Below are 26,484 nucleotides of genomic sequence, written 5' to 3'. Positions count from 1 at the left end.
GGGAAGGGATGGGAAGGGTAAACAAAGGAGGAGGCTGCAATGCTTGGTAAGAAATGTACGCATTATCCTGCCCATGCAATTGTAACTCCTCTGTACAGTATGTTCACAAATAAAATAAAATAAAATTTAAAAAAAAAGATGATCTTTCTCTGGTTAAGTTTAATGTTAACTACCCCCAATTAACAGCAATTAATTAAATAAACATTCATAAAGAGAAAGTGTGACTTTTCTTCAGACTGTTATTGGTATAAGACATTACCCTCACATTTAAAACTATGGATAAGGACAACTGCATTGTTTATACATAGTTGGTAGGAAGGTAAGATGCTGTACATCAGCTGGAAGACAGTTTATCAGTTTAACAAATCAAATATGCAATTACCTGAAGTGCAGCATCTGCACTCTTGGATTCACCTCAGAAATTAAAATTTATGTTCACATAAAAACTTGTATAAGACTTATTTATAGCAGTCTTAGGCATAATGGTACAGAACCAAAATCAGAGCCAAGATCTTTCAACAGATTAATTGTTAAACAAATAGTGAGACAGCAGAGACCACAGCAATTCCTAGCAATAGAGAGAAACCAGCAATTGATCTTAGATCCATATGCAAGGAATTTGGCTTAATGGGGTTTTACCATATGAGTCAATTTCTAAAGCATAAATTAAATGTCATATAGATCAAAAATTAGAAATGGGTCAGGGTGGGATAAAGGGAAGAAAAGTGTGGATGATGTAGTTATAAAAGGGAGACTGAAGGATGATTGTAGCTTTTGAATTATTCAATCTCTTCACTGGCGGTAGATACATGAACTTACCCATCTAATGAAACTATACTAAATACACCAATGCACATACACCCATGCATACCAGACACATCACACACACACACATGCACATATACACACTCTGCCCACATTTGCCATACATCACACACATATACACATACCATATATTACATGACATATTACACACACATACACACAGAAGTACAAGTAAAATTGGAAGTAATTGAAATAAAATAGTGATATCAACACAATTATCTCTTGGAGTACATATCATCTTCATATTGGTTTATAAAAGGTTACCATTGGTAACATGGTATAAGACAACTGCTACCCTTTTTTTTTTCTCCAATTGTGCTCTATTATAAGTGCCTTGGACTCGTTTCCCTTCAAGAATATTATTTTTCTGAGTTATTCATGGATAACGAAATCAACCCTACATATCTTTCAGGTCTCTTTAGACATTGACCATTTTTCAGAGTTCATCTGTTTATACAGATGAATTGTATAAGGAAGAGATGGCAATAATGAGCAAAGCATGGAAGAATAAATTCTCAGCTGTCAAGGAACTGGCACGTGGATGCCATGTATTGATTATCATTTACTGTCCCTGCTTCATAAAGATTTGGAGAAACTTTACCTGACCAATCAATTCTATTCATATGCATTTTCTTTGTATCCTGGTGCATTTTCCAGGTCAGATTAGAAGGGCATTCCATTCACTGCCACTGGAGAAAGGACCTTAGGTGTATATTCTTTCTAAAATGTTCACATATGGGATTTTAAGTTTCAAAAGCGGACTTGGACTTGCACAAGTCTAAACCGCAGAGTTTCTGAAACCTAAAGCCTGAAGAAAGTATCACATAAGGTTGATACCATAAACCACAAACCTGAAACAGTGCAGTTTCCTCATTTCCAGTGAAATAACAATTCTCCCAGCAAGTCAGACCTGAAACAGTGCAGTTTCCACATTTTCAGTGAAATAACAATTCTCCCAGCAAGTGAAGACAGAAAAAGGTTTCATTGTAATATTTCCATATATGTACATGACCCACTCTGTCATTTTCACCCTTTATTACTTTCTTATTTCCTGCCCCTCTCTTTTTAAAAATAATATTAATGGAATTATACTGTTTTATATCTTTTGGTGGTACTGAAGTTAGAACTCAAGTTTCTGCATTTGATAGGCAACTGCTCTACAGCTTGAGCCATAACTCCAGTTATTTATTTTTGAGCCACTGTCTAAAGTTATCTACACCATGATTCTCCTACTTATTTTTGTACCTGGCATACACCACCATGACCTCATTTGCTCAGGTGAGGGTCTTGGGCTGGACTCAAACTCTGATATCCCTGGGCTCCATCTTCTGAGTTCCCTGACCAGTTTATAATGCTATTTTTATTCATGCTTTGATGTTCTGAAGTTGCTGAGAAGTAGTGCTTCTCTCTATGGCTCCCCAGTTTTAACACTCAAGAATTTCTAGGAAGGTAATCTCATCATGTTTGGGAACATCTTGAAATTTCAAATGTTTCAGGGGGTGGCATATCTTTTAAATATTTCTGCAGCCAATGTGGCTTGTGGGCTGTAAAACAGAGATTACAAAAAATAGTTGCATATGACAAGATAGTTGCCTAAACATCTAAGACTATCCCAAATTGCACATTTCCTATATTCATGATCCATGGCTTCCCAATGACAATTTACATAAAGGAGTAAATAATATGGAGCATGGTATATATAAACAGAAAGCTGGTCCATCAACAGAAATCAAAGACCCAGTATCCTCCCAGCTATAAGACTAAGACTCTATAATCATCATTTTTAAACTTTAGCACTCCAGACAATGAAATAACTCAGGTTTCAAGAAATTACCAAGAATGAACTAATATTATGTTTCTGATTTCATCTTCTCTTCTACCCCTTATTCCCTGGGTAGATATTGGGTAGATATTAAGATATTCCTTGGGTAGATTTAAGATATTTCTCTTTTTTGTAGTATATTTACTGCCATAACTTTTTGTCAGTTTTTCCTTTACCCAGGGATTATATGGAATAATCTGTAAATCTTTGAGGATTTTCCAGGTCACCTTTGCTATTTATTTGCAGTTGAATTCTTCATGATTATAGAACAATGTTATTATCATGACATATATGGTTGTGTATATCTTATATGTCTAAATTAAACCCTGACCAAAGTGGTGCTATAACTTTGCTTTTTAACAGTCATGCATATTTAAAATAATTTAGAGGATACGATACGTGTAAATTCTGTTGCAAATATCTCTGTCATTTACCTTTTTTCTTCAGCATTTCAACTGAGAATAACTGTACAATGGCTTTAATTTGAAAGATATTTTCCTTAGTTACATGATTCTTTTCTCTCAGCACTTGAAAAAGATGGGCTCATTGTCCCATGACTATTGGCTCCAGGAATTCTGATGAGAAATCTGCAGTGATTTGAATCATTATGTGCCTATATATAATGTACCATTTTTGCTTTGCTGTTTTCAAGATGATTTTTCCTTCAGCACTTTTTAATGATGTGCTTGGGGATAATCCTGAGCTCATTCTGTTTAGAGTTCATTAAGCATCTTGAATTGGCCTATAGACAAAGCTTCCTAACTTTCAACAATTACTTTTCCTTCTTTTTCTTCCTCATCATCTAATTGCAGTGGCACAAACATTTGATCCTTTGAAATAATCCTATAGATCCCTAAAGTCTCTCTATATGTATTTAACTTTAATGTTTTATTTTCCATATAGGATATTTTTATTAATTGTTTTTATTGGGGGTGGCAGTCCTGGGCCTTGAAGTCAGGGTCTAGGTGCTATCCTGGAGCTTTCATGCTCAAGGCTAGCTCTGTACCACTAGAGCCACAGTTCCACTTCTAGCTTTTTGCTGGTTAATTGGAGATAAGTCTCATGAACTTTCCTGCCCCAGCTAGCTTCAAAATGAGATCCTCAGATCTCAGCCTCCTGAGTAACTAGGATTACAGGCATGAGCCACTGGCACTGAATTCTATCCTTTTTTTTTTTTTTTAATTTGTGTGAGGTATTTGGCGATTGAATTCAATCCAGGGAATTGGAGATATTAGGCAAGCAAACTATCATTTGAATTCTATATCATCCTCTTTTCAAAATAATTTTGCTTCTCAGATAGGCTTTTGCTGAACTTACACAAAGAAGCCTGGAACTCACAATTCCTCTGTTTCTCTATCCCAAGATAGGCATGTTCCACCATACCCAGACTTATTGATCTATATCTATATCTATCTATCTATCTATCTATCTATCTATCTATCTATCTATATATATATATTTTTTTTTTTGTCGGCCGTGGGGCTTGAACTCTGGGCCTGGGCGCTGTCCCTCAGCTCTTCAGCTCAAGGCGAGCGCTCTACCACTTGAGCTACAGCGCCACTTCCGGTTTTCTGGTGGTTTATTGGAGATAGGAGTCTCAGGGTCTCTCCTGCCCAGGCTGGCTTTGAACCGCGATTCTCAGATCTCAGCCTCCTGAATAGCTAGGATTACAGGCTTGAGCCACCAGCGCCCGGCTGATCTATATTTTAAATTCACGAACTCTTTCAATTACCATCTTCATTCTACTCATGGGCCATCTAGTGAATTTTTATCACTTACTCATTTGAAATATTTGCATTTGATTCATTTTCAATTTCTCTTTCTTAAGAATGTCTTTATTTCCATTAAGATTATTTTTACTGCATACATAAAGCATGGCTTTAATAGTTGCATTGCAGATCCTTCAAAATTTCAATATCTGACCCAACCATATGTTAACATCTATTAAATATTTTCTCATAAAAATGTCTCCAATTTTCATTGTTTCCAGTGTAATTTCAGGTTGTCCCTGAATATTAATTGAGAGTTTGGTATTGTTAAAATTCCTGTGGGGTGGGGGGAATTGGTGTGTTTTGGTAACATGCTGTGCATCCTCTTAGACTCACACCACAAGTTCTATCTTGCCTTCCCAGTAATGATTTCAGTGTCATCTCAGTTCTTAAAATATTTGACTTTGTTCCTGTGGGTATACCAGGCATATGTGTGGCTCAGTGGTTAGTCTGGACTTGTGCAGACTATTTTCATAGCTTGAAAATAAATTTAGTATATTACAAAGATCTAGGGGATCTTCTCCATGGAATTTACCACACACTTTCTCCATTTGCAATGCCTTTCTTTTTTATCTCATTCCTCTGGCCTAAAACCCTCAGATCCTCTTATAGTTGCTTTCTTCAGTGTACAATTCCATGGGACTGAGACTATCTTCAATAAAGGAGTAAACAGGAAAGAATTTATAGGAATATATCCTAATTTGCCACTGGGGAACATTTTTCTCCCATTCCTCTGACCAAGGAGACAGATTTCCCACTCTGATTTCAGTTTCTTCTCTGCTGACACACACACCAGCACAGCAGCCACATGAAAACATCAGAGAGAACAATACAAGGACCCCATCACATCCCTTAATGGCAAGACCCTTTCCCTCAGTCCTCTAAGTTTCCCTCACTGAGACCACCTTGAATTAATTCCAGGAGATAATATGAATGGGATAAGGAGTAAGAAACTCCCAGCTATGTCCTGTACTCTTGCAGTTGATTTTTATTCTATTCTTCCTACTGCTGTTTGCTACTCAGAGCTCCCAGGGAGTTGATTTGCTGTTTTTTTCACTATTGTGAGTATAATCAGTGGCATAGATGGTTCCATACAACCTTTATTACCTTGGCCAGGCTCAGAAGACCACGTGTTAAGTTTCACACAAATAACTATGACTCTAACCCAGAATGTCCTTATCAGTGATTCCCCAGATGACTGTTAAGCACATTAAAAAGATGTGTAGCGCTTAATGAGAGGAACAGCTTTTCATTTTTTCTTAGAAACTAAGAAAATTCATGTAAAGTCCTCCATGTTTTCCAAAATTATTTCTCACCCACCAACACACACACACACACACACACACACACACACACACACAGAAGCACATATATATCTTTTGTTGAAAAAGGCTTATTAATAGACTGTGAGACACTAAAAATAGTAAAGAAAATTCTGGTATCGATATTTAATTAAGTATTTGTGAAGCATTAAAAATTCCTATGTAGTAACATCTGGAAAAGTTTATAACACTAACTCAAAAAGTTATGCTAGGTGCAAGGGCACCGGTGCCTCACTCAGTATGTTGATATCTGAGGATTGTGGTTCAAAAGCCAGTCCAAGCAAGCAAGTCTGTGAGACTCTTATTTCCAATAAACTTTTCAGAAAAAGATGAAAGCAGCACTGTGGTACAAGTGGGCAAGCACTAGCTTTGAACTCAAAGAGGCTCAGGGACAGTGCCCAGGCCCTGAGTTCAAGCCCCAGTACTGGAAATAATTTGGGATGCATTTAATTTCCTACCTGGTATTTATTTTTGTTCCCTTCTTAATAACCTTTCAGTAAATGTTTGGAGGTCTTATCACTGTGCATAAGTTGCTCAAATATAGAAGCTCAGAACTCAACCAAAATTTCTGAAAGATTGAAAGTGTGTGTGTATGTGTATATATATATATATATATAACCTATTTTAATTTATATTGACAAATATAATGAATATTTTCACTATTAGATTTCAGCCAATGCAATCATTCTCTTTGATAAATCCCATAGGAATTCCAATAATCAAAAAGGGCTTGTTAAACAAGTATTTTAAAAGGATAAAATAATAGTAATTAATTTATGACCTCAGGAACTTACATACAGGTGGGAACATTTTTCTCTATAATAGGGTTAAATCTTCAGGAAATACTAAGTACTGTCAACATGAAAATATTTTATGGAACACTAAATATATGTAACCTTTAACTCATATGATTAAAGTACCAATTATCACTTTCTTCCTATGTTAATACATAAATACAAAGCTTAAAGGAATAAAAGTAAGTTTTCAGCCAGGCACTGATGGCTCATGCCTGTAATTCTAACTACTCAGGAGGCTGAGATTTGAGGATCAGAGTTCAAAGCCAGCCTGGACAGGAAGTCTGTGAGACTCTTACCTCCAGTTAATCACCAGAAAACTGGAAGTGGCACTGTGGGCTCAAGTGGTAAGAGTGCTTGCCTTGAGCTGAAGAGCTCAGAAACAGCATCCAGGCCCCAGAGTTCAAACCCCATGACTGACCAAAAAAATTCACTTTAATTCTTATTTCTATTTAATATAGAAGTGTATAATTAATTGCTAAATTATTTTGCTAATGACAAAGACTTTTTTCTGTAGGCACTGGTCCACTGATTCCCCTCCAAAGTACAGAAGGTATCATAATATTCTGGTGATTTCTAGTTCTAATTACATTAAAGTAAAATGAGAACATTACTTCTATTTTACAAAACAAGCTATGTAGTACAGAAATATTCTAGGTTTTCTTTTCTATTTTCTAAGTTGTCATTAGTGATTCATATTTATATTGAATCATCAATTTTGCATTCTTGTGGTCAGTATATCATTTTAAATATTTAAGTCATATAATTATATCAAGTATTTTTCAAAAGGATGTGGGACAAATATGACCAATGCTAAACCTACAATTCACTTCTGTATTACAAAGTGCAAATAACTACACAGTAGTCTACACGGTAGTCTCTGTGACCTTAGAATCAATCTGTTGTATAGAAGAAAAAGAGCATTTTGTTTAATTTACTAGCAAGCTTTCTAGAGGGCTTTCATTATGTCTCTAGGTAGTTTATCCTCTAGTCTTTTTTTTTTTTTTTTTAGTCAGTCGTGGGGCTTGAACTCTAGGCCTGGGCGCTGTCCCTCTGCTCTTCAGCTCAAGGCAAGCACTCTACCACTTGAGCCACAGTGCCACTTCCGGATTTCTGGTGGTTTGTTGGAGATAAGAGTCTCACGGACTTTCCTGCCTGGGCTGGCTTTGAACTGCCATCCTCAGATCTCAGCCTCTTGAGTAGCTAGGATTACTGGGTAGAGCCACTGGCGCCCAGATTATGCTCTAGTCTTATATGTCTGAAATGATGTTTAGGCATGACGACAGATTAACTGTGTTGATTTTAAAGTTTAAATTTCAGAGAATTATTTTATTGTCTCTATTTGAAATTTCTAGGATATATAGGGAATATACTGTCAACAGGAAAATGCAAATTAGCCAAAGGGTACTTATTCATAACATATAGTTTTTAAATAAACATTTACAATGAAATGAACCTCTTGATGGTTTATACAAGATAGAAGCAGGTAATTTTCTCTCACCTTATAGTAAGTAGTATGCCCAGTTACTGTCTTATTAATTATGAATTTGTAGATAAAAACCTTTAATAGTTCAAGGTAAATGTCACCTTATCCTTGTTCAAATTAGTGTTGATTCTAAATTAATATATTCCAAACTAAGGAGACCAAACAGGTAACCGAATTAATTGTTTGATAAGGGTAGCTTTAAAGAGAAAAATAAGCTATAACAAACAGCAAAACTCCTTCTTTGACTTGAGATAAATACCAATGTAAGTAGAGACTGCTAGATGAACAATGACCCACATCAGATAATCAAACAAACCATTGATATTAGATTTGAAAAAAAAAAACTCATCTAATTAGGTCAATTGAGCGGAGCATTGGCACTAATATACACAGCAAGGCATTAGATCCTCACATGGGCCACTTAGCATTGCTCTGTGTCCCTAGATTAAACCCCTAAAGCCCTCTGGCCATCTGGTAACTGTAGCGAGGTCTAGTACAAAGCAAAAGGGAGACTGCTTGATGAACTGCTTGATGAACAGCTCGAGGTTGTGCGTATCCCCATTCTCTGCAGGTACCCCAACAACAACAGAACCTTCAGAATGCAGTCATTGTTACTCTTATAATGATGTGTACCTTTGTCTAATGTTCAAATAACATTTTATTTTTTTCTGAAAACATGTTACAACTAAAACAAGGAAAAAATACTATCACCACTATCAAATCTCGATCTGTAAAACAGGTTATTCTTTATTAACAATATTAAATTTCCATGTTCTGAACCTAATGCCTGAGTCTTCTAGTCTTCCAAAAGTTCCAAAATACTTGAAAAAAAAATCCGTAACCATGAAGAAAACCATGATAAATGAGTACTTGATTAAAATTAGGAAGAGTAGGACACAAGAGTCTATTGAATAAAACTTATACAGAGAGAAAAAATGAAGAAAATCAAAATAAACTCAATGCAGACAAGGGAAACTCTTCATTTCCCTCTAATCTCTTAATGAAAGAAAAAGAGCTGGTAGTTTCTGTGGTTTTCTATATTCTATTTCTCAAATGCTAGGCAGATCTTCAAAATGTATTATATTATGTTAGAATACTCTTTAGAAACAAAATGAAAGAATGAGTTTATTCTAAAAATGAGAATCAATATCTTTCATTGTATTTTTCAATGCATCGTTTTCAAACTACATTAATGTACATTAATTAAAATTATGCTAATAATTTTAGTACATGCACTCCTAAGCTTCCATTCTACTCTAAAAATTAATCCATCTTACCTGTTATTTAGGAGACAGATGTAATATTGAAATACATAATTTTTCCTATAAAACATGCTTTGTGGAGTTTTTCTTTTCTTTTTATGGGGGTACAATGTCATAATGGCTGGCTTTGAACTTGAGATTTTCCTATCTCAAACTTAAATTCTGGGATTATAGGTATGCACCACCATGTCTGGAGTGATGAATGTACATATTCCAAACTGGAAGTCATTAGTCACTAAATACTTCAAACAATCTGTGATGAATTATCAAAAACTATTAAATGGCCATATTAGGTATTTAAGGGAAAAAACAATTAAATTGTTAGTATCTATAACTTAAGTTATATATGATCTTAAATATTTTCTAAACTTGACCTTTTAAATTACACCAAAGGTTTGAAGAATGACACATGAAAAGTAGTATGTATGTGTGTGTATAAATATATATATATAGATAGATAGATAGATAGATAGATAGATATATGGGACCTTTAACTGGGTAATTACCAAAAATTGAATGGCTCTAAATCTCACTACTCTATCCTACTTTCTGGAGGTCAGAAGCTCAGCAAGACTTTAACTGGGGTTTAACATTCTACTGGGGTTCACAGCAAAAAGAAACCAAAGCATCATCCAGCATCTCCTTCGCAGCTCGGCTGGGGAAGATGTACTTCCAGTGTCTCTTCAGTGGTTCACTGAAAATCCCTAGCATTTTGCCAGCTGTTCCAAATCTTATCTCTTCAGTCAAACTAACAGGCAACAAGATGTACTTATTGTATACAACACGATACATATTAAGGTACATGTAAACTACAGAGTGTTTATAGCTAGCTGACAAATCTAGCTAATTAGCAAATACATAATTTCATACAGTTGGAATTTTGGCATCTATTCCACAGTTTTCAAGAATATTCTACATTGTCATTAGCTATCCTCATCTGGCAGGCCAAAATATCTCAAATTTACTGGCCCTATTTTTCCTCCTCCTCACAAAACTACCATCTTATAAGCCCCATTATATTCTCTACTTCTGTGAGACAAAAATTACTTTATCATTTGATATATGAGCAAAATCCTGTACTATTTTTTTCAGGGCCTAATCATTTCACTTAACACAATGACTTCCATGTTTGTGAATGTTGTCATAAGTACTTCATCATCTTTTTTAAAAATTGTATTCACTAATATACTCACATATTTTTAGATACCTATTTTATCTTGCTATATTCATTTACTTAATATAGATTAAGACTTAGATGCTAGACCTGACACTTTGAAATTACTAAAAAGAAAACAGTAAAAAGGAAACAACAAATTAGTCTGAGCGTTGTTTGTAATTTACTATGACCTCAAAACCATTAAGTGACAAAACTAAAAGTTCACAGACTGAAACACTTTCCGAAAAGGAAACAATCAATATGGAGGATAGATAACCTAAAAGACCCAAGGAAGAATAGCAAATCACATGTCTGCTAAGAAATTATTTTCTAAAACATCTTAAGAATTGAAAACACTCAAGCAAGTAACTCCCCTAATTTTTAGAAGGGCAAAATATTTATTGAGCTATTTCTCAGAAAAATACATACAAATGACCCATAGGTTTAGGTGAAAAACATTCACCCTCCATTAACTAAAACCACCATGACTCACTACTTCAGTCCCGAGGAATAGCTTTTACCAAAAGAGTGCAGAGTTGCAGTGAAAACGGGACCTTCATCACACTCTTGATGAGAGATACAAATTCATATCGCCATTATGGCAAACCAAACAGATTCTTTTAAACGTTTTTTTAGAGGATGCAGCTGTCCTCTGTTAGAAATAGCTCATGAGGTATCTTGTAGGAATGAGGACATTAGCTCAAAAGGAACTCAGCAAGGCAAAGTTTACTTCTGAAGAGCGCACCATCAGCCAAAAATCTGGCAAGCAAGCACAAGTAAAGCAGACTTGCTTCTGCCTTTTGATCTCTAACACAGCAGGTTCTGCCCCTCGGCTCCGATTGGCTGAGCTCAGTTTCACAAAAGGATGTGGTTTAACTGAAAGGCTACAACTAAAATTCAAGGAGCTTCTAACAGGAAGTCGTAATTAAAGTGCTCAGGAAAAAGCTGTATGTAACTAAAGTGTAATTAACAAGGGTCAAGCCACCTGGCCAACGCAGGAACCCTTCAGAAAGTTCTCTGAAGTACAACAGAAAGGAAGCAAACTACTCTGACAGAAAAGAGGCTTTGCTCACGCCCACTAGTTTGTATATAGACCAAGAAACAAGAAAGCAGAATGTCAGACCAAAACCTATCGTTGATCACAATACCATTCACAGTAGTCAAGATATGCAGTGAACCTCAATGCTTTAACCATTTGTCTCCCTCTGTCTCAGCAAGCGAGAACCTCCCTCAGATGAATTGCAATTCAGTCTTTGAATCAACCTGATTTATTTTACTACCATTGGGGGAAGGGGCATCTGCAACAATTCAAAAAGAAAAAAAAAAACACTTAAAAATTTATGCTTTTAAAAGGATACTGTGAGCCTGAGGCTCTTGGCTCAGCCTGTAATCCTACCTACTCAGAGGGCCGAGGGCTGAGGGTTGTGGTTCCAAGCCAACCCCGGGCAGGAAAGTCCATGAGGCTCTTATCTCCAATTAATCACCAGAAAACAGGAAATGGTGTTGTGGCTCAAATGGTAGAGCACTGGCCTTGAGCTGAAGAGTTCAGGGACAGCTCCTAGGCCTAGAGTTCATGCCCTGTGACCAACAGAAAAAAACTTTTTTTTTTTAAAGTCTACTGTGATCAAGCCAGACCATCAGAAAAAGCTCCCCTTCTTAAAGCCAAATTTACCATCCAATAAAACACAACTATAAGAATGTTAGTTGGTCATATACAGGTTTTACAGGTGAGAGTAATTTTGAAATCATCTTAGAATGCCAACTACTAAATATACACTAAAATTGAAAAACCATGAGTACCCTTATTGGTAGAAACAGGCATATAATTAAAAATTAAAAGACATATGATCCAGAATAAGATTTCAAATAATTTCCTAAAAGCATAAACTGCATTTGAAGGAATACTTTAATTTTTTTCTTTGAAAATATCCATATGAAAACTATATATAGGATTCTCTACTTGGGATTTATTTTTCCACTGAGAAATCCTCACAATTACATATGTGATAACAACCAAGTGGTCAACAATTATTTCTCATGTCAAGAGAAAAGAAAGTCTGTTTATTATGAGATGTTTTGACTAATTCCTTTTGGGTACCATTTTGGTCCATTTTTCTAAATTTTATGGAATTATATTTTATCATATTTTATTGAAATTAATAGAGCTAAGGGCCAGTAAGCTCACACCTGTAATCCTGGCTACTCATGGGGCTGAGCTCTAACAATTGCAGTTCAGATAAAGAATAGCCAGAAAAACCTGCCAGATTCTATGTCTAATTAACACCCCTCTCCCCAATATATAGTCGGGAGACATGGCTCAAGAGGCAGAATAACAGCCATGAGTGATAAAGACAAGCGAAAGTTCAGTGCCTTGAGCTCAGTGCCCCAGTATTGGCACATATACACAAAAAGGTAACTTAGGATATGATTCAGTTCATACGTATATTTTGCAACATTCATAAATCACTGAGAGACAAAAAGGCCCTAACTGGAAGTCTCCCTAAATTATGACTGTCTTGCTGAAAAACTTTTGACAGCATCTGCTCCCTACAAAGTGAAATCTAAATTCTAACTTGGTACTGGAAGCTCATCACAATTTCACCCAGTCTACTTTTCTAACCTCATCTCCATTATGACATACACACTTCAGCTGATCTAGACTGTGCACTCTCTCTTGAACATAGCTTGGATGAAATAATCTATCCCCTGGAAGACACATCAAATATGCATAATAGCTTAATGGATGTTATGGATCGATATGGTTATGACATTACATTAATTTTGTAATAATTATAGCAACATCTTATAATGCAGGCAGAAATGTATTAGCTGAAGTGTAAGGTCTTAACCATAATGTTCTATTATGAGGCAATTGTGCACTGCCGATTAGAATAGGTGTATGTACAAAGTTGCATATACACACCTCAGGGAGTACAAAAGAATAGCTATTGTAGTAAAGAAGAAAGTATTAAAAGTTAGGTTTGCATATAATAAGCTTAACCCTACATATTTATAATCTAATATAATTTCTATTTCATGATGTCTTAAGTATTAATGTATTAAAGACTAAATAGCATACATACAATTTATAATGCATTATAATTTATAATGATTATTTTTAGCAATCAGGGTACCTTAATTTTACAATTTTGGGACAAGTATCTTAAAGACTGGATCTGATTGAAATAGTTTCTTACCCTCAAGCTGTGTGGATTTTAGAAATTCACCATAATGTTCACATCTCTACAATAAAGTGTTAATATCCCAGGACCACTGTGAAAATGGTTGAATTTTGTTTAAGGTTGAAAAAGGTTGAATTTTGTTTAAGGTGGTTAGGTGCAATTATTGACCTATAATAAGTGCTACTAAGTATATATTATTGTTAATGTTATACTAAGACATTATTAATGAAGTAACACTATTAATATAGTGTTAAGGTATTGCTATAGTATTATCACGAATTATACAGAATATTTCTTTTTTAATATATTTTAAATATTGTTATTATAGAGGTAATACACAGAAGGGTTTGCTACAAAAGTTAGGTAATGAGTACATTTCTTTTTGAAAAATGCCACCCTTGCTGGTTCTCTTTCCCAGTCTTTCCCTCTGTCCTCACCCACAAATTGTATAGTACATTTTGCACATGGTGTCTAGTGAGTACCACTACCACATTTGTTCACCCCTTGTCCCTCTATTTCTGTGACCTCCCAGAGACAAATAAGCTAACAACAAAACAAAAGGAAAAGACAACAAAAACCTCATTTCTGTTTCTTGGAGTTCATTTCATAAAAATTGTTGTAAGTTTGATATATATAAACATATGTACATAGCTCAAATATTTTAATTGCATAAAGATGTATTGCCACTAAAGAGCTCTAGGTGGAAGCCAATTCACCCATTTCTTAGTCTGAAAGAGTGCCTATCTTTATATGTTATTAGTGTGACACAAATGATAAACATTATGGCATTTCCCTAAGAATTAAAAATATAACTGCTTTATGTCCCAACAATCCTACTGTTAACCAACTCAGAGGAGGATTTTAAAGAAGAATTTAACATACGTTGTCATAGTATCAAAATTCACAAAGCCAGGAAATAGAGAAAAAAAACTAAAAGTCAACAACAGCAGAATGCAAATATATATAATATATATATATATATATATATAGGGTTTAGTGGAATATTAGTCAGTCTTTTAAAAAAAAGGAAATCTTGTTACATATTATAACCAGAATGAGATTTGAGCACATTGGATCACACAGAAAGAGTAAATCACAAAATGAAAAATGCTATTTGAACTGAATACTGGTTTCATGGAGGGCAAATGGGAAGAGGGAGTTGCAAATTAATAGAGTTTTACTTCTGTGCAATGCAAAAGTTCTGGAGAATTTGTTAGGAAATGGAAAGACTTGGAGAAAATTTGTATTAACTGAAATAAGCCAGGCCCTCAAAATCATAGGTACCATGGTTTCCCTTATTTGCAATAACTAGTATAAGTTCAGGACAAGCAGAAAAGGTCAAAAGCTGTGTACATATGATCATATAAGATGATGTTAAGCAAAATGGACCCCAAGATAGGGACACAAATAGTTTTTTTTTCTTTCTTGCTATTGTGCTGTCAGCCTTACAGAAAGAGAATTTTAAAAGAAGAGAAATTTGGAAGACCTAGAACGAGGGAGGAGATAGAGAAAAGTCATTTTGAAACAATTCAACTTGAGTTATTTTGGGATAGCTCAGTGAAAATATCCAACTGAAAATCAAAAATACAAATTTAAAATTCAGGAAATCCGTTTGGGGGGGCTGGTTTTTTATGTTTTGTATTGTAAAAATACTGTACAGATGGGTTACAGTTACATGAGTAAGGTAATGAGTACATTTCCTATCGAGCATTGTTACCTCCTCCTTTGAGGAAATTTATATTAAATCATCCAAATACAGATATGACTAACTCCAAGGACTTAAATACCGTTATCTATGAGAAATAGAGAGATAAGGAATTCAAATATAAATGAAATTCCTCAGTTGTAAGGAAAAAAGATAACAAAATTCATGAAGTTGAGGAGAATATTTTCGTTATAATTTTAAACAGCACATCTGTCTATAATGTTCTGAGGGGAAAAAAGTAAGAAAAGGAATCTATAACTAATTCAAGGAATAAGTCAAATATTCTCAATTGTATAAAAACCTCATAGAGAGAGTACAGAACATTAACCATTCTTCTTTTCTTTTTCTTTTTTTTTTGGGGGGTCCGGTCGTGGGGCCTGAACTCTGGGCCTGGACACTGTCCCTCAGCTCTTCAGCTCAAGGCTAGTGCTCTACCACTTGAGCCACAGCGCCACTTCCGGCTTTTTTTTTCTGCTTATGTGGTGCTGAGGAATCGAACCCAGGGCCTCATGCATGCAAGGCAAGCACTCTACCACTGAGCCACCTTCCCAGCCCCTTTTCTTTTTCTTTTCGTATCTTTTTTTTTTTTTTTCAGTCAGTCATGGGGCTTGAATTCAGGACCTGGGCGCTGTCCCTCAGATCTTCAGCTCAAGGTTAGTGCTCTACCACTTAAGCCAATCCACAGTACCACTTCCAGTTTCTGGTGGCTTATTGGAGATTTACAAAAAAAAAAAAAAGAGTCTCATAGACTTTCCTGCCTGGGCTGGCTTTGAACTGTGATCCTCAGATCTCAGCCTCCTGAGTAGATAGGATTACAGGCACTTGGCTTTAGGGGGAAAAATATTATGATCAGAAGTTAAATCAGGTCAAATCAAAGAAACCTGAAGTCAAGTAAAACCAGGAAAAAGTGTAACTAATATATACTTAGATAATAACAAAGTTCACTGAAAACCACATTCTATAATATTAATATTAAAACTATTGATCATATAAATATAATTATATAAGAAATGTAAAGAAATGTAATATATAATAACCATACTAAGCCGATGTAATACAAACAAGAAATAATGTAATATAAAAATAGTAGGAAATTAAACTGTACCTTTGCCTTATTTATCATTGGAGAAAATGATACAATAAAAAATTGAAATTTTAGTTGAAAAAAGAATAATGCAATTTAGGAAGTTTCCATAATTTTATTTATTAACTTTTATTGCCTAATTACTGACTTTTATATTGTTTTTGTTTTAGTTACTTTATCTTATTCTTATTTAAATTAGTGTATAGTCATTATTCCAGCTCTGGGAAACTTCCTGCTCTCTCTATATATGAATTATTATGTCTAACCTTCTTTCTAAAAATATATTTATGTATGCTGTACATGTATATATATATAGAGAGAGATATATCTAGACTATGTTAATAATTAGGAAATAATGGTTGTATCTAAATGGAAGTTTTGGCATGGTGTTTTTAAATTTTCTTCTGTCCATGTCACTTAGACTAAATATGTATCACATTAACTAAATCAAGGCTATTCATTTTCCAAAAATGGAAGAGTCAGGATATTTGATTACTGCATATATATACATAGATGCATAAGCATGTTGCATATAACTATATATTTTTGCTAGATATAATTTTGAGTTTATAACAGCTGTATAATTGAAACTACATCATGATATTCTTTATTTTACCCATAATAGTTATAATCATTTCTGTTACTATATTTACTATGTTGTAGTCTTTTCACATGGTTTTGTGCATCTAGAAATATATATTGTACATATTTTTATAGATATTACGCATTACCTAGTACATGTTATTCCTAATGCATTATTATTATTATACAAAAGCAGGCAACTATTTTGACATTTTACAAGAGGAAGCTATACCTGCTTGACAGCAGCAGTAAATGTCAGAGCTAGGATTTAAACCCGAGTCTAAAATCTGTACTCACTGTGTTTTATTTCTCATCATCAATACATAAACGTTTATCTTGTTACCTAAAGATCATAAGCATGAATAAATGTAATTTAAAGCACACTAGAGTCACCTCATTTGTCCCAATTAGACAACAAAAAGTCTTAGTGTGATCAGGGAAAAGTCCTTATGATATTGACTTAGGGGGAAACTCTTGACAGAAGATTTATTTGTTATCTCCATGTGTCTAATGCCTCATCTCTCCTCTACCCTTTGGGGTGAGTGTAGAGTTAACTCTTGATAAGCAAAACCGTAGCTGGCCTAGAAGGTTTATAGAAGCAAAATACATGTATATTGAGTCTTGCTCACCCCCTTATACTTATTGCCATTACTATTAAGACTGGAAAGAGACAATGCAAAGTCAACATCCACTTTCTTAGAAAACATGTCTTGGAAGTCCTCATATACCAGAGAATCTAATGTGCTCCTTATCTTTGAGAAGTTATTGCTACAAATCTCCTGCCCCTTGATACTCATAAAATGGTAAAAATGTATGCAGGCACTGTGCAAGGAACCTATCATAGACAACTTATTCCTCACAACAATAAGAAACCACTCAAGCCAGCTAGTAAGTTACATTGCTGGCATCCATTTCTGTGTTATGGTATTTTTTTGTTTTTAATTTTGCCAGTCCTAGGGAATGAACTCTGGTCCTGGGCACTGTCCCTGACTTTTTGTGCTCTACCACTTAAGCCACAGCTCCACTTCCAGATTTGGGGTGGTTAACTGGACAACGGAGTCGCATATACTTTCTTGCATGTGTAGCTCAAATCAGGATCTTAAGACTTCAGCCTCCTGAAGAGCTAGGATTACAGGCATGAGCCACCAGCATCCAGCTCATGCTATCGTGTCTTTGACACTGTGTGTTGGTTATCAGGAACAAAGCCCTCTATGGAACTATACAAAATTAGCAGAAATGTGCTTCTACCTCAATAAGCACTATCAGAATCTGGCTCTGTGTCATAGATGCAAAGCATCACAATAGATTAAGGCTAAATCATTCATCTTTTTTCTACAAAAAATTCCATATCCAGGTCTACTATACAGTATATGATAGCCAACGTGAAGTTAGGATGGGTGAAAATGTTGTACAGATGCTACACACTATTATTTCCTTCTCCCTGACTAACATAAAGGATTTTTTGACCCAAACAACAGTCGGAAAACTAACAAAGCACTAGGTATTTCTGAACAACTCCATGAATATTCATTGTAATCACTATACTGTAATTATTTGGTAGTATGTACAGCCAGCACAACATGAATTCTAAAGTTACAGATTGAAAACAAAACATCATTTTTAACAAAATAACTAAAGATAATGCATACTGCCTTCTGGATAAAAATTAACTGTTCTACAATGAAACAGATATAAGGAAAACACGTAAAAGGTAAGTTTTAGAACTTAATGTCTATTTCTACAAATATTAGCCAAGAAAATACTACTTACGTTATTTGACTATATAGATTCAAACCATTACTTTCCTTATGACTAAAGACCAATAAAACATGAGCACAACAAATTTCTTCTCAACGTTTTATATAATGCAATAGATTTTTAATGCATCAAAATGCTTTACTGATTTTACCATGAGAAAAGATTAATAGATTCTTTGGTTATTTTTAATTTTACTATTCTAACTATCAAATAGGATAATATTTTTGGTTTGAACTAACTGCTGCCCAAATCAAATACCAATCAGGATCTAAACACAAAACAAAAAATTGAACAGAGATACCAAATGAGTAATGTACAGCAACCCTACTTATGCTTACTCAAAATGATCCCAACTTAAAAGTTTGTTATCATCAGTAACAGTCATTTTATTTTTCAGAACTATTTAAAGTATTCCTCAATTCAATCTTTATGTTTCTAACACTTTTAATGCACTTTTAATGCAAAAGTATAGAAATAATACAATGGGGAAAAACACAGATGGGATGTTCAACAAATTTCAAATGTACAGACAAGTGCAGGTCCCACTCCAAACCTAAAACAGGATAGTGTTGCTTGGAGACAAAGCAGCATGTCCCTGGTTACATTGCAATCTAAACATCAGTGAGAGAGAGGTCACCTCAGCTTCAGAAATGGCTAGGACAAATATTAAAGGGCATGTTCATCTTTTTCAACAATTTTTATTCTAAGTCAGTTGTCACATGCTGGCTTTTATTACCATTTAAACCTAGGAAAGAGATGAAAGACAGTTTACGAAGCACATCTAATGGGAAATGGAGAGGTAGAATCAAAGCTTCTTTAACTAGAAGACTGAAAACTGGTCATGTGTAATTAAGTATATGTAATGTGTCTACTCTGCTCTTGTATAACCTCCCAGTTGCTATCTGTCTCCCTTTCTTTCATTAAACTAAAGTAGTTAATTAGCCTAGGCCTGTCCTCTCCCCTTTCTCTTTCCCTTTTCACAGTAATAATGATGTCTAATTATCAGTAGCAGTGGATTACGGCAACATCAGGAGCAAAGCATCCCTCACTTACAGCAAAGCCAGCCAAGCACCTTGAAACCTCAAGCAGCTTAGAGCCATTCTTACTCTACTTGAAAATAATACTGAAATACAATACTTCCTTTTAACCAAACATGCTTTTGAGGTAAATACAAAATACACTTTTTATTTCCTCGCTGATTTTATTCCTGCTATTATGAAGACAGATCAACATGTTCTTAAGGAAGAAATAATTTGAGATATGGGGAAACAGGATAAAAAAAAAACCCTTTCCTTATTTGAAATGATGATTGGCTGTCTCTCAAGAGAAGGTGGAGCCTATAATTCTGTTAGGAACAGTAGAGATTTTTCAGAAAGAAGCTGTAGTCAGTTCATGAATTATAAACAGGCTTCAATGTTTCAAATCAGGCTTGAATGAAGAACATTCTTAAATACTACATGAAAATCATTATCTAAGAATATCACCTGACAGATGACATTGTCTCCCATAAATATATGGAATCTTTACTGAAAATAGAAACACATGACACATTATTACTACTGGAGTTGTCACTATAATAGATGTCTTAGCAGTAGCTCTTTAACAAGTCAGCATTAATTTTTATATGAAATACAGAGATCAAACCAGGAATTCAGGTTTGAGTAAGTGACATTTGTGGTCATCTTGGTGCCTCTAGAACCATTTTAGCATCTATGCTATTTAGAATTGTAATTGGTGTTTTTAAAAGACACACACATGAACACATATGATAGACATACCCAAATCTACACAAGTACAAACTCATTTGACCCATATACAAGTAAAGCTGTCTGACAGCTAAACAGAGGGCCCTTAGATTAACATCAAAAGCAAAAAAAGGCTACTAGCTAGCAATGTTTTCCTAAAGCCTATATGAAATTATTAAATAATACTTCAAGTAACTGTATCTTAACTGTTTTATTCATTCAGCTGGGATTCTAATTTACTTTCCCAAACAATAGATAATTTTATCTGGCACATTCTTAATGCTACTTCAAATATAAATGAATCAAAGCAATTCATTCTGTACAACAGACTTCTGGCTCATGCAGATGTAAATAAACCTCAAGTCTAATTCATGCCAATCTAGCCCTCATCACTTAGCAAGGCAAGACAATAATCTCATCCTTGTGTTTAACCATGTCACTTTAAAAGAGAAGGCTACATTTATAAAGATAACCTCTCGGAAACATTCCAACAAAAGCACATCTAAATAATAAACTTTTACGTGTGTTTCCCCAGTTCTTTATTTCCATTCCCTATTTGCCACAGAAATTCCAAAAGAAACGTACATCCTCCAAACAAACAACTACACCTAATTAATTTTGGGAAATCATAAACTGTTTCGTGCAAACCTGAAAGAGTCTTCCAAATAATGCTTTGAGAAGCTGTACGTGCCCATATTTCCAGGTGAAGGTACCTCTGTGAGAGATAGCATCGCCTTCCAGAGCCTCCTCTCTAGCCTCCTCCAGGAATATTGCACAAGGAAACAGTTGCCAGTAGGGGAGGGGAGAAAGGAGGAAAACGCTCAACAAATCCCAGAGCGAGGCAAATATACAAAGAGTGTGCATAGCTTCCCCACCCCTACTCCAGGCAAGCACACGCCTTAGCAGGAGGCAGAAAGGTCTTACGCCTTACATCTGCAATCCTACTTGGAGCCCCTAAAGCCCATCTTCTTTCTTGGAAAGGAAACCAAGGTTGCTGCCGGCTCACCAGCCCCACAGGCTGACGCCTGATGCCCGTGGGGCTGAGTTATGTTAGGCTCTCCTCCCATCGAAGCGCTCGGCTAAAGCTTTGTGGCCAACAGACCAGAGCCATCCCAGGAGAAACAAATACACACACTATTTGATTGCGCCCCAATTCATCTCTCTTTGTTGTGCCTCGTCTAGCTGTGGCTTTATTTGTGCAAATGGCAAGGAAGGAAAGGGGTGGAGGGAGAGCTCCAGACCTTATCTACAATGGAAATGGTCGTGGCAAGGATCTCGGGGATTGATCCCGGCCCCCGGACTGTGGGATGTCTCCCCGGCAAAGGTCTAACAATAACACCTTGACAGTGTCCTGGGGAAAAGCCCCACAATCACGGCTAACCGCGCCACACTGGGGCTTTTGTGCCAATGAGGAGACACTGGAGACTATTGATCCCAGTCATCTGTTCACCGAGCGTGCGGCTTGGAGGGGGCGGGAGGTGGGGGGGAAGACTTGTGTTCCAACCTGGCCTTTATGCGCGGTGGTGGTGGCGGCGGGACACGCGCCAGGCACCCCGCGTAAAGACGTGGGACAATGGCCCAAGCCCGAGGACGCAGGGACGTGGGACGCTGCTGCTGCTGCTGCTGCCGCTGCTCAACCCTGGAAGAAAGCTCCAGCTGCGGGGGGTCGCTGAAGCCCGTAGGCTGGGAGGCCCCATCCGCGCTTTGGAGGTGCGCTACCGCTTTAAAATAAAGGACCACAAAAGACTCGCTCCTTCGGTGGGGAAATTGCGCCTGGCTAATGCGAGTGGGGATGACTTGGGGAGGGGGTTGAGGAGGGTGGGGGCACACGAGCCAACAGTGGCTCAGGGCTCCCTCCCTCCCCCCCCTTTCCTCCCTCCCCGCCGGGCTGCACTGGCAGACAAATAACAGAGGAAGGCGAGTCACTCACCGTGGTCTTGACCGGCACGTAGAGCACTTGCTTGGCGCAGCCGCCTCCGCCGCGGACCTCGTCCGGCTGGCCCAGCTGGAAGCCCTTCGATTTGACCCAGAATTTAAATTTGGCGTTATCCGTGGAGCTTGACTCGGAGCCGTTGAGGAGCTGGGCGATCCGCTCGTATTTTTTACGGGTCACCGTCTTGGTCTTGCCTGAGTCCCCGTAAGTCCTAAGGCACCAGTCCTGGAACTGGCGGTACATATCGCGCTCGTTCTCCATGTTCCCTGCGCCCGGCCGCCGGCCCGAGGCTCCCGGAGCACTTCGCACCTGTTCACCCCAGGCTCATGAAAAATGTAGCCCAGGCCACGATGCAGGGACACGCGAGGTCCCGGCCGCCACGGGGTGGGGGTGGGGGCGGAGGGGGGGGAAGCCTGCTTCGGCTGGGAGGGGTGGGGGCAGCCGCGGGAAGAAGGGAGGAGGAAGGTCCGGTTGGGCACCAGCAATCAATGCCCTGTGCTACCCAGTCTGGTTCATTCGTAATGGTAATGGATGTCTCGGATGGACGCTTTTCTTGGCCCCTTTAGTATTGTGTGGCCAGGACCATCCCAACAGCATCTGGCCCCCAGGAGTTGGGCTTTTGAATAATTAAAATCGCATTCCTTGGTTTATTAAAAAAAATCCCAATATTGACTTGAGATGGTCCCTCGACGCCTCGTCCTGGGCTGTGTCCGGGGCAGGGCAGGTGGAGCGCAGCGCCGCCGCCTCCTCTCCCCGCGCGCGCGCGCTCCCGGCCGGCTTCCGGGCGGCTGGCCCCGCGGTCCAGGAGCGGTGCCTCTCCGGAAAGCAGCTGCCCAGCCCGAGTGCCCAAGAGCGCAGTAAGGGCACCCGGGTCCCCCCTCCCTGTCCCCCCCACCCTCTCCCCGGGCTGTCGCTCCTCCTGGGTCCTACTCGTCTTTGGCCTTCTCTGTGACAGGCGTTCAGGAACCAGAAAGAAAGTTCTTACCTGTCTCGTGTGCCCGCCTATCAAATGTTGTTTTACAAGAATTTTGAGATAACCAAGGTATTCTGGACGTGATTTTAAAATGTCATTTCTTCAGATGTACTGGGCTAAAATTCCAGACCCCTCCATAATTTGGGTCCTAGAAGTGAAGTCCCCGAAACGTGTTGAGCAGTCATGGAGATGTGGCCACAGTTCCATAGGATGGATGTAGTTAACCCCCGCTCCCCGGGGGAGATCTTCTCCTGGGGAGCCGTAGAAAAAAAACGCTGGCAGGCCGCCGGCAGCGGGCCTCCTGGATAATGGTGGGATCCCCACACAGGACTCCTCTGGCTTCTGCTGAAGTGGTACAAGACATAGAAGTAAGTTTATGCTCCAGATGCTCGAAACCTTCGGCATGGAAGGAAAATCATTTCCCCCCTGGCTGGGCCACAGTTTTCAGTTCAGACGGGAGCTTTCAGGTTGTCTGTTTCCCCCCCCTGCCACGTCATGGACACCCCCTCCACCGCTCCTAGAGGAGACAAATGTTGAGTTCCTCAGGACGATCCCCCCTCCCACACACACAAGCAAATAAAGAAGTCAGTGGTCTCTCCATTCAGGACCTCCATCCATCTGCCACAGGGCTGGAAATAGGGGAGTTCCCATCCTCCTCGCGCAGTGGCTGTGGCCGCTCCTCTTTATTCTACTCTCCGCCGAGGAGGCCCCGCGCCCGGTCCCAGGGAGCGGCTCTGGCAGCCGCCAGACGGGCCCCGGCCAGTGCCCTGCGCCTGGTCCGCCTCCGATCCCGCCACCTACGCCACTCGTCCCGATCTCCCCCTACGAACGCCCCGAGTGGGAACACGGAGTATTTGTGCCCCACCGCGCCGCAGCTGGTCCAGACACTTGCCAAAAAAAAAATGGTCAGTGGCTCCTTCTCGGCCAGGCTGAGTGTGTGCGGGTGTGTGCGTGTGTGTGTGTGCCAGGGAGCGAGGGTGTGCAAGGGGGGTGCGCTGCGTGTGTGTGTGTGTGCGCGCGCGCGCGTCTCCAGGAAGGTCTGGCAGCGGCGGCTGGAGCCGGGACTGACAGCCCGGGCGGAGCGCGAGCAGCTCCACACACTAAACCTCTCGCCTCTCCCCTCACCCCCACCCCTCCCACTCCCCTCTCCTCCCACCCCCACCCCTCGGCCCTTTCCAAGCTCTCTGATTGGCCAGTGGGACAAAAGTTTCTGTGGAGACGGCTGGGCGCTGACGTCACGGGCAGAATTGTCCCATTTAGGGATCCCGGGGGCAGTACGCGTGCTGCGGGCTGCAGGTTTGAGGCAGGAGGAGGTAGCAGCGGGCCGGGCGGCAGCCAGGTGGCAGAAAGGAGCACACAGCATCCAGGTGGGGGGAAATGACTCCAGCAGGGTTTCCATGGAGATTTCCTCTGGGTCTAGCCTAAAAACAGCAGATCAGCTGACACCATTAGCTCAGGACCTAATTACTGCTTATTGGAGCAACAAATGAGGGAGAGGGCCAGCTGCAAAGGAAGAGTTTTATCCCCCCCACCCCTCCCTGCATCTCCTCTTCTCCCCCTCTCTCCATTGCTCTTGAGTCCCTAGTGAATTCTCATTAACTTGCAAGATTCCTGCAACAACAGCTCTGCTTCTCCTGAGGCCACCCTGGCTGCTCTTATTCTATTTTCTTCTTTTGTATTAAAAAAAATGGTAAAACAAATCCGTGGTCCTGAGTCCTTCCCTGTTTTGTCCAATAAATATTACGTCAGGAGAACTCAGAGAAGGCACTGTCAAATAGAAGCCACAAGTAAAGCTAATGCGTGTGTATGGAGAGGGGAATGTGCCACTTACAATTTATTGAATCAAATATTTACTCGTGGGCCTTTCACATTGAAAACAGTATTAGGATCTTAAACACAAGATATATGGAACAACAACAACAAAAATCCTAGGCAGTAGAGTAGTTGAATTGACTTTCTAAATGAGTGGCAACTCTGTAAAAGTTTCCCCTTATGGTATCAAAGATAAGGGACAATTCCAAGTTAGCAGGTCTTAGTTTGTTGTATATTGGCCATTCTAATAGTTTCTGGGCAAATAACTGGTTTAGGAGGATATTTATATATTAAGGAAAAAGCTAGTCTGAGAGAATTTACTTTCTCCAATGGTTTTATAACTTACAACTACAAAATGTTTTTGGTAGCCTTCCTTTATTGACCATTCAAACTAAAATAATCTCTCCCCTAACCTTCTCTAGATAGTGTCTTGAAAACAGTTTTAAACACTGATTCACAGTGGGACAAATACTAATTTGTGCGTACATGTATCTATCCTCCACAAATTCATGGGAAATGTATATTTTTAAACCTGGGAAATATATTTTGTTATACATCATATGCGGTGATATTTGTCTTTGTTTCCACTTATTTTATTTGTTAAGGTTTAGTGACAATTATTACATTCATTTTATAACCCAGCACAGCTTGATCAGCAGCCTACAACTTGAAAAAAAATTGTTTCTGATCACTGAACTCTTATCATTCCTTGTGCTATATTTCCACTGAGGTAGGTTTTGTTGTTCAAATAGAGTCTTGGTTATATTTTTGTTGTTGTCAGAAATGGTGCTTGAACTCAGGGCCTAGGCACTGTCCCTTAGCTTTTTCCCTCAAGGCTGATGCTCTACCACTTGACCAAGGCTTCATATCTGGCTGTTTTAGTGGTAAGTCGGAACTCTCCTACTACAGCTGGATTTGAACCCCAAAACTCAGTTCTCAGTCTCCTGAGTAGCTAGGGTTATAGGCATGAGTCACCAGTACCCAGCAAGTTTATACTTTTCAAGTCACTTACAAATAAAGGATTTTAGCAAAATAAGCAACGCACACAGTACATGCTAAGTAAATAGATACTGTGTGCCTAAATTAGGGACAAAAGTAAGGGAAAAAGAAAAGAAGCATTCAATGGCAATGCTGGCCTGTTCCTGTTGGCTTTTGTTGGATGCTGTTTAAATGAGGTTGGTCCTCACTTATGGAAATGTCAGGGATTCACCACAACCATGTGTGTATTACCATTATGCTTGACATCCCAATGTATTGAAGTTAGAAAACTCTCA

The 26,484-nt window shown here is 38.4% G+C and overlaps 1 protein-coding gene across 3 annotated transcripts in view; it reads right to left on the bottom strand.

The window, feature by feature from the left end:
- Positions 1-22,809, bottom strand: part of Nol4 (nucleolar protein 4) — a 275,830-nt gene extending 253,021 nt beyond the window's left edge. For all 3 annotated transcript variants that reach the window (XM_013014852.1, XM_013014853.1, XM_013014854.1), the window contains exon 1: positions 22,423-22,809. In XM_013014852.1, the coding sequence (XP_012870306.1) occupies positions 22,423-22,686 (264 nt within the window). In that variant the 5' untranslated portion in view covers positions 22,687-22,809. The remainder of the gene's footprint in view (positions 1-22,422) is intronic.
- Between the last annotated feature and the right edge of the window lie 3,675 nt (positions 22,810-26,484).

Source organism: Dipodomys ordii, unplaced genomic scaffold, assembly GCF_000151885.1.
Source record: "Dipodomys ordii isolate 6190 unplaced genomic scaffold, Dord_2.0 Scaffold25, whole genome shotgun sequence".
Taxonomy (NCBI): domain Eukaryota; kingdom Metazoa; phylum Chordata; class Mammalia; order Rodentia; family Heteromyidae; genus Dipodomys; species Dipodomys ordii.
This window is presented reverse-complemented; position numbering and strand designations above follow the sequence as displayed.